The 9,595-nt window shown below is 32.6% G+C and overlaps 2 protein-coding genes across 2 annotated transcripts; both read left to right on the forward strand.

Moving 5' to 3' along the window:
* Window positions 1-484: 484 nt before the first annotated feature.
* Window positions 485-1,737, forward strand: LOC123886525 (protein FAR1-RELATED SEQUENCE 5-like). The gene is made up of 3 exons (XM_045935837.1): window positions 485-610; window positions 764-1,639; window positions 1,704-1,737. Exons 1-3 carry the CDS (start codon window positions 552-554, stop codon window positions 1,735-1,737), a joined length of 969 nt encoding a protein of 322 aa, XP_045791793.1. The 5' UTR covers window positions 485-551.
* Window positions 1,738-1,746: 9 nt separating this feature from the next.
* LOC123885317 (protein FAR-RED IMPAIRED RESPONSE 1-like) lies at window positions 1,747-3,706 on the forward strand. The gene is made up of 4 exons (XM_045934592.1): window positions 1,747-2,906; window positions 3,001-3,087; window positions 3,182-3,274; window positions 3,364-3,706. Exons 1-2 carry the CDS (start codon window positions 1,776-1,778, stop codon window positions 3,052-3,054), a joined length of 1,185 nt encoding a protein of 394 aa, XP_045790548.1. The 5' UTR covers window positions 1,747-1,775; the 3' UTR covers window positions 3,055-3,087; window positions 3,182-3,274; window positions 3,364-3,706.
* The last annotated feature ends 5,889 nt before the right edge of the window (window positions 3,707-9,595 follow it).

The following is a 9,595-nucleotide window of genomic DNA, read 5'->3' on the forward strand; positions in this document are numbered from 1 at the left end:
ATTGTTTTATGTTATTTGCTCTGTTTATAGACAAGTGTTGGCGCACCAGTAACAACATATGTCTACAACAGACAAGTGTTGCTACACCTTGAGCAACACCTGTCCACTGTGTGCCAGGAATTTCAGGATTGTCTCCCGTGGAGGCAAAACTGGAGAGAATAATGTGACTTAATCACAGCCATTCATTTCTTAAAGTGAAAAATCCATGGATAAAATTAAAACACAAAAATAACTTGTCGTTTTGGCTCTTTCCTTTCCCTCTTTTCTTTCCCTCCCTTTTCACTTTTCACGTTGAAACCCTTTATCTTCTTCAATAACAACAATCAACTCGGTGACACCATCTTCCTCCTGTGCTGACTATTTGACATCATCATTACAAGCTAGTTGGTTGACCTCGCCGTTGGCTCCGTTTATCGTTATCGTGTCCTCTAGTTTATTGGATAACGTCGTTGTTGTCGTCTTCGCCGTTGCCGTCGTCTCCGACACGATTGGTTAATGTTAGTCTCTCTGTTACGACATCCATTCATTGTCTCTGTTATTCCATTTCTAGGATGAATATTGAGTCGTCTATCCATCGTCCATGGTTGGAAGAACAATTTCAAGCTAACAGGTAAAAACTTGTTTATGTATAATGAACTTGGTTACATTAGTTTGGTGATAGTAGACTTGGTAATAGTACTGAAATTATTCTAGTTACTTAGTTAATAATGAACTTGTTTTATAGTATTGATTTTAATTAGTTCTTTCCATTTCAATTAATTAGGTTGCCAATGGATTCTGTGGTTCCACAAGAAACCATGTCTATGGATAACGAACTTGAGTGGCAACCTCAATTAGGTAAACTATTCAATACTTGGGAAGAGGCATGGGAATTTTGGAAGGATTATGGGGGAAAAATTGGATTTAATGTTCGAAGGCAATATTTTAATCCAGACAAACATGGAATGGTTTTGTCTGCAAGATATGTGTGTAGTAAAGAAGGTGTTCGTAAGCCAGATAAAAGAGATCGCTTAACAAGTAATCGTCGATTTCAAACAAGAACTGGATGCCCTGTTAAGATGGGAATTAAATACTTGAAAGATATTGCCAAGTATAAAATTCATGATTTTTTTGATAAGCATAATCATGAGTTGCACCTTCCTGAGACGACTCACATGCTTGCATCTCAACGTAATTTATCTAAAATTCAAGCTCATGAGATAGACTTGGAAGATGATGCAGGAATCAAGCAAAGGGCTTTATTTGAGCTAATGAGCAGGCAAGTTGGTGGCAGAGAGAACCTTGGTTACACACGTGTGGATCAAAAGAATTATCTTCGCATCAAACGATTGAAAAACATGGCATACGGGGAGGCTGGCAGTTTATTACAACACTTTCAACAAAAGTGTATAGAAAATCCATCATTTTACCATGGAATCCAATTAGACATTGATGAACAAATAACAAATATTTTTTGGGCTGATGCGAGAATGATAATGGATTATGAATACTTTGGTGATGTAGTCACTCTTGACACTACATATAGTACTAACAATGCATATAGACCATTGGCTATATTTGCAGGATTTAATCACTTTAGAGGAGTGGTCATTTTTGGTGCTGCGCTTCTTTATGATGAAACTGCAGAATCATTTGAATGGTTGTTTAGGGAGTTTTTGAAGGCTCGTAAAAGTAAGAAGCCTCAAACTGTTTTCACGGATCAGGACCACGCAATGGCTAAAGCTTTACGTGAGGTAATGCCTGAAACATACCATGGTTTATGTACTTGGCATTTGATGCAAAATGTCTTAAAACATCTTGGTCATTTGATGAAGAATGGTTCTAATTTGTTGAGAGACATTAAGTTTTGTATGTACAAATATCTAGAAGCAGCTGATTTTGAAAGAGCATGGGATAAAATGGTTGATGATTATAAACTTGATGTAATTGACTGGACATCAAGTTTGTATAAAATAAAAGAGAAGTGGGCTAAATGCTACATGAAAAATGCTATGAGTATTGGCATGCGAAGCACACAACTCAGTGAAAGCTTCAATGCAGACTTGAAAACTTGTTTGAACCTAGACTTGGACATCATCCAGTTTTTCAAACACTTTGATAGAGTGGTCAATGATAAAAGATATAATGAGTTGCAATGTGAATTTGAATCTAGGCAAAAATTACCAAGGTTGAAAATGGAGTATTCACCTTTATTGCAACAAGCTGCACACACATATACATTACAATTGTTTGATCTTTTTCAAAAAGAATATGACAAATACTCTGCAGCTTATATAAAAGAAAGAAAAGAAGGTGAAATTACTCTGGAATTCTTGATTGGTATGTGTAATGAGGATGAAGAGTTTAAGGTTTTGTTTGGTCCTTCCGCTGGCACAATTTCATGTAGTTGTAGAAAGTTTGAGACTTTTGGCATTTTGTGTTGTCATGCAATCAAGGTTCTTGACGTGAATGATATCAAGTCAATACTTAATCAATATATTTTGAAAAGGTGGACAAGGGAAGCAAAGATTGGATGTGTGAAAGATACACATGGAAGAAATGTCCAGGAAGATGTTAACCTTGATAGTGCACAATGGTATAGAGAGGTTTGTCCTAAGTTAGTGAGAATAGCTACAAGTGCATCTGATTGTAAGGAAGCACGTATCTTTGTGGAAAACGCTATAAGGGAGTTGAGTAAGCAAGTTTACGATATTTGTGGCAAGAATTTGGAATTGGTAAACGACGAGGCTGATGCTAGTCCTACTTTATGTGTCCCAAATACCAATCAGCAAAATCTACAAGGCAAAGGCTTAAAAAGAAGGACTGGTGTGAAAATTTTTAGAAAGCGTCCAAAGAGTCGTATTGAAAGGCAATCAAAGAAGAAAAGAGGGGGTCAAATGTCCAATACTTCACAAAATAGGGGGAAGGTAAATTTATTTGCAACATGTATGCTTTTAATGTGTTATACTTATATTTAGCAATTTGTGATTTAATTTCTCAAGTTAAATTGTTTTGACATAGGAAAACGTTGATTCAAATGGCATGTTTGGTGTGTCAAGTTCACAACCCCTTTAGTTTGTTTCAAATATTCATGCTTATGGAGGGAATGTAAGTGTATTTGCAACAAGTATGTTTTTAATATGTTATACTTTTATTAAGCAATTGGTGACTTAATTTCTCAAGTTAAATTGTTTTGACATAGGAAAAAGTTGTTTCAAACGGCATGTTTGGTGTGTCAAGTTCACAACCCCTTCAATTTGTTTCAAACTCTCATGGTTTTACTACATTATTAATGGTAAGTTTTCCTTTTTCATTGTTGTACTTTAACATTATATCATTTTTAGAATAATTTTAATCGTTGTTTATATTTTGTCAATGATACAGGAACCACAAAATGATTCTTATCTTCTTCATCCATTAAGTGTTGACTTTCACCAAGTTTCAAATCACATGTCAGAATGGCTTCCTCAACCACATCGAGAGAGTTGATCACAACCCCTACATAATTTGAGTTTTTGAAGCAGAGTATTGTGTATTTGGGTCTGCTTGCATGATTCACTAGTGTATTTGGCTTTTTGTTAGTGGATTGGTCTGTGATTTGTCTATATTTTGTACATCACTAGTGTGTATTTAGTGGAACTTGTCAAACTTTTGTCTATCTTGAAGTTGTACCAACACTTTTATTTTGAATGTTTCATATGCAAGAAGTGTTGACAAGCAGATAAATGTAGAGTTTCCATTGATCAAAACTTCAAAGTACAAGATCTTAAAGATCAAATGTTACAACAAAGAACTATAATTTTACATTGATGTACAAACAATCTATTACAAGTTGATAACCATCCCTCTTTTACAAATGTTACTCTTTCACACCATTGCTTTTTTACAATCTCTATTTTGCAATTGTCACTGAATTTGAAAATAAACTGATGATAATAAGAATCTTCAAGTGGGAGAAGAAAGAGGGAAAAATAGAGAAGGGGTTGTCACACTACTCCACGTCACTTCCCCGTCGGTGACGATGTTCTGCTTGCGGCAGCACACTACTCCACCACTTGACTTCCCCACCCACCACGTTCTGTGTCGGCCACGACCAGGACAGCGGCTGCTGTTGCTTCAAACGCAACTAACCCCACACCGTCGCGAATCACGTTCTCACACAGGCCGCCATGAATTGCGTTCATCCACTGGTCGTTTCATAATTAACAAGAGAGGTGTAGAAATTTGAGTTTTGGAGTTGCAGATTTTGTGATAGGTTGAAATGGGTTTGTAATTTTGTAATTTTTTGACTAGAAATTTGAGTTTTGGAGTTGCAGAGAACTAAGGTTGAAATGAGTTTTGAAGGGGAGAAGTCAGAAAAGGACAAGTTGTTTGTGTGTTTTAATTTTATCCATGGATTTTTCACTTTAAGAAATGAATGGCTGTGATTAAGTCACATTATTCTCTCCAGTTTTGTCTCCGGTTTAAATATTTTATTCTTATTCTAAATAATTAATTTTTTTGCATTAGATGAGATATGTTTTGATATTTTAATCGATCATTTTATAAAAATAATTGAAATGTAAGGACCAAGGGGTACAAATTTGTTCTGGTGAACACTCAAAGGGGGTTGTACTTTTGATATTGGATTAAATAAATTACATAGCTTAGACTCAAAATAGGTCCATATGCCTGTTTTTTGTAGAAAAAAATGGAATCTCCTTTTACAATGAATGATGGATGCTATTTATAGAGTCTCCTTCCTTCTTCTCCAAGCTCCATTACCCTGTTTTTCGGCCACCTCCTTCTTCCTCCGTGAATAGCGCTGCTAGGGGTGGTTATTCTCCTCCTTACCATCCATTCCGATGGATCATGGGGGGTGGTTGTTATCCTCTTCCTCAAGAGTCATTGGAGTGGGAGATCATGGAGGAGATATTTTTCCTCGTTTGGCGCCATGACTTTTAGCTATTGGCGCCTTCACGATTTGTCCCGCCTTACCTTATTAAAAATTGTGGGCTTGATCATTATTGGGCCACTTCTTATTGGGCCTATGCCAAATTTTCCTATCCACACCCGGTCCAAAATTGTTTCCTTATTACACGAGCTTAATTTAGTTCTTCCCAGTTCACACCATAAGAAATTACTCTCTTTTCTAAGATCAAATCTTTCTTAAAAATTTGATTGAACTTTTAAAGATAATTAAGTCGTGGGACATAAGATTATAGTCTCAATTGCTTTACTTTTTACACGGGCTTAATTTAGTTCTCCACACCGTAACAAATTACACTCTTCTATTAGATGAAATCTTTTTTGATATTGTAATTAAGCTTTTTACAAAAATAATTAAGATGTGAGGCCTAAGGATATGGTCTCATTTGTTTAACTTTTTACACGAACTTTATTTAGTTCTTCACACCGTAAGAAATTACTCTTTTTTATCGGATCAAATCTTAATTGAGATTTTAATTGAACTTTTTACAAAAAATAATTAAGATGTTAGACTTAAAAATATGGTCTCAATTGTTTTACTTTTTACACGAACTTTATTTATTTTCACCGTAAGAGATCACCATCTTCCGATTGACCAAATCTCTTTTAAAATTTTAATTGGACATTTTACACTGGCTTGATTTTATTGAAACTTTAATTGAAACTTTTTTACATTCATTTTACAATGAACTTAAAAAGCAAAACTTCTCTTATATGTAGACTAGAGGGAGTAAGATACAAGGTTTAAAGTTAGATGATCTTGCTGAGTTCTTCACCCATAAGAGATTACCCATTAACAAACCCCTCTTGATAAATTAATTGAATTTTTCATCCCAAAAAAAAAACATATATGTGTTTATTAAAATCTAAAATTATTATTTCTAACAAATAAAGTTTAAAATTATTATATTTTTATGAATGCAAGCTAAACTTCAATTTTCACTTCTAAAATTTTAATTATTTCCAAAATAGAATTAGGTGTTTATAAGACAAGCATTTTTAAAATTTATTAAAAAAAAAAAAAGAGACGGCAAGGATGTCCATACTAGTAAAAAAAATAATTCACTGTGTTTTTATGCTTAACTATTTTTTATTTAATTATTTTTTCTTTTGCATAAAAAAAATAAAAATTTAAGAACTCTAAAGATCTTCATCTTCTCCTCTTTCCATCTCATGTTCAACCTGTTAAAATCTGGGTTTTCAGAAAAATCTGTCTTTATTTTATTTTCCCATTTCTCTTCAAAAAATTAATAAAAAAATGTTATCTTCAAACACCATTACACCAACCACACAAAAGTTGTTTTTATCATTTCTCACTACATTGTACAATACCTAGGGAAAAACTTCTGTTGGAAATTAGTTTCCATATTTCAAACAACCGCCTCAAAAATTGAAACCTAAATGATCAAATAGAATTACGAACGAAAATGATGAATTAGTAATCTGTCCCTTTTTTTTTTTTATTGGATCTATAACCTATATCGTCTTTTTTACTAAATCAATAACCTATATCGTTGGTAAATTCGATCTGATAGAAAGTTTTTTTACCCTTTTCTTCAAGATGCAAGAGATCCATGTATTTAGAAGAGTTAGATCATAAGTGTTAGTGATGACAAGAGAAAAACTTTGCATACTGTAATTTTGAGTAAAGAGAGGTGTCTTGTAGACAAAGTTTATGAAGTCTTTTTTTGCAACAGATTTATTACTCTTCGATGAGTAAAACAACCTATCATCTAAGTTCACCTTTGGGATCAATGTCCAGCTTTGTATCCATCTTTTGGATAACACACTTGTACGAACAAGAACAACGTCTTTCGTCGGGACAAAAGAGAGAATGTGACCTATAATTGTATCAGGTAGCTTGCTTATTATATCATCATCTTTGTCATTTTGCTTCTTATGAGTTGAACCAAGAGACTCCATGTGTATAACAGTTTCCCTAGAACTAGTGTTCTGCATTTTCAAGCAAGACCAATATCAATATCAATATTAATATGCATAGCATAGAATGTTAATGCATAACAATTTTCCTATAAATTTATTTTTCTATATTTTCAAACAATGCAAAGGGCTATTGCTTGGTATCATGCACAAGTGAAGCATGTGAGTAATTTCAACTTTTGAATTTATCTATTTATAGTGTGAACCTTCTCTATCGGAGCTTTACCGTCAGAACCGGTAATCATAAATCCTCCACCAAACACAGAAATCACATGTTTCAGTTGAAGAGGAATCATAATCGATTGTCTTTGAATTTTGAGTCAAACAAACTCAACCTCACAAAATCGATTTGTAACTCACTTATAAACATATCTACAGAAACCTAATAACAAAAAGGTGAAGATTCAAATCATCTCTGAGACAAAACAATATAATCATGTATAGCATCTATTTCTTAAATGAATAAAAAAAAAAAAAAGTATGATACTCAAACCTTTGTGAAAGAAGATGAGGCAAGTTGATTTTTTTTGTTTCAGCTTTCTGATAATCTTCTTCTCCGTTACCATTTCTTCATTGATTATCTTCAACTCAAGTAATGTTTTCGTTCAGCTTTAGTATTTTGGCAAAGCTTAAAGAGTTGATATGACATTGATGTGAGGTAGCATGGAGACTTGCCCTGGCCTATGAGTCTACTATAGTAGGATAAATAAGACCGTCAACAATGGTCGTGGGATTAAACCATAATTTTTTCACTTTTCAATACTCTACATTATTTTCTCTATTTTTCACTAAAAAATTAAATTATTGTTCGACTTTTACTCCTATAATGATTTCTTTTATTTTGTTAGGTTTATAATGAGCCGTGGATCGAACCCAGTACCTATAGCGTACCCCAAACCCATCACCACTTGACCAAACCTAGTGACTTTACTCCTAAGGGCACATGATAAGTAACTCAATATAGAATAATCCATCTTAAAATTACAAGCACATTATATTTTTTCAACTTTTAAAAGTTAAATTATTGTGTTTTTTAATGGAATAATTCTTCTAAGTTCATTAGCATGTGCCCTTAGAACACACATTAACAAGATCATTTACTTTAAACCAAACATTCTCTCTTACAACTCACTTTCATATACCCCACATTTTTTATTCTTTATTTATACTGCTTTCGTCCCTTTATGTTAGCACATCTGACTGATTTCACGTTTATTAAGAAAAGTTGGTAGTGTTTTATATGTAAAGATTACTAGATTGTCCTTTTATGTTTTAAAAGTAATTTTTTTTGTTTGCCTTTATGTACATTATGATTGAGTGTACAAATGGTTAAAAGTCCGAATTTTGGTTGCTCAAGGCTAAAGCAGCACGTTACTACCGTCGTACTTTCTTCGTCCCAAAATAAATGACATAATTTTAACTTAGGATATTATACATATGATATACTTTGACCTTATTTTTATATTAATCTACACATGTAAATATAAGCATATGAGATGTTGTTTGATTTGTCTCGACGAGTATTTTTAAAATATACAATTTTTATAATTTTTAATAATAAATAAATAAAGATATTAACGAACAAAGTCGTACATTAGCAAACGTGTAGCTGGTCAAACATGTCATTTTTTTGGGAGAGAGGGAGTATTGTCTTTCATTGCAATCCTACAAAATCAAAAAGTAGTACCACAAAACTCTATGTTCAACTATTAATATTCTCAAATTTTTCCCACCAAATACTACTGTACTAGCGCCACTTTTTTTTCTTCTTAAATGAACAAATAAAAAGACGTTCAAGTTCACCCACAAAACAACCATATGAATCCACCACTCATTGATTTGGATGTAAATATTCATTTATCTTGTCCAAATGAAATTCCAGATCTCAACTTAACTTTCAATGTTAAAGATAACATACCTTCAAATAGTGAAATTCATGAAGAACAACAACCATTTGATTTTTATCCAATTGATTCAGAAACAAATGATGACTTTGAACAAGAATTTGAGCAACCAGACCAACATGTAGAATTTGTTGAATCTAAAAGAGGGTTGAACTCTAATGGTATGTCATATAGATTATGAATATATATATATATATATATATATATATATATATATATATATATATAGAGAGAGAGAGAGTCAAGATCCGTTGACACCAACTAGTTTGACACCAAATGTTACACCTCTCAATAACGTTTTAACCGATATAAATTTTATAAAATCCACCGTTGGATTGAAAGTTTACATCATATAGATCATTTGTGTAAAATTTCAGACAAATCCAAAATCATTTGATATGCTATTGAGACACATAAAGATTAACGGCATTTAAAAAAATACAAAAACCGTTAATTTTGATGTATCTCAATAACATATCAAATGATTTTGGATTTATTTGAAATTTTACACAAATGATCTATATGATGTAAACTTTCAATCCAACGGTGGATTTTATAAAATTTATATCGATTAAAACGTTATTGAGAGGTGTAACATTTGGTGTCAAACTAGTTGTATATATATATATATATATATATATATATATATATATATATATATTTATATATTTTGACCATAATATTTATTTTCATTTACACTACAAGAAAATCTGCGTTTAGCTACGAAGCCACTTGTAGCTAATTCGTAGCTAATCGCTAGTAAAACAGTGTTTGCTACGCATTTGTTGTGAATTAGCTGCCGT

The sequence above is a fragment of the Trifolium pratense genome, linkage group LG5, assembly GCF_020283565.1.
Source record: "Trifolium pratense cultivar HEN17-A07 linkage group LG5, ARS_RC_1.1, whole genome shotgun sequence".
Lineage (NCBI taxonomy): Eukaryota > Viridiplantae > Streptophyta > Magnoliopsida > Fabales > Fabaceae > Trifolium > Trifolium pratense.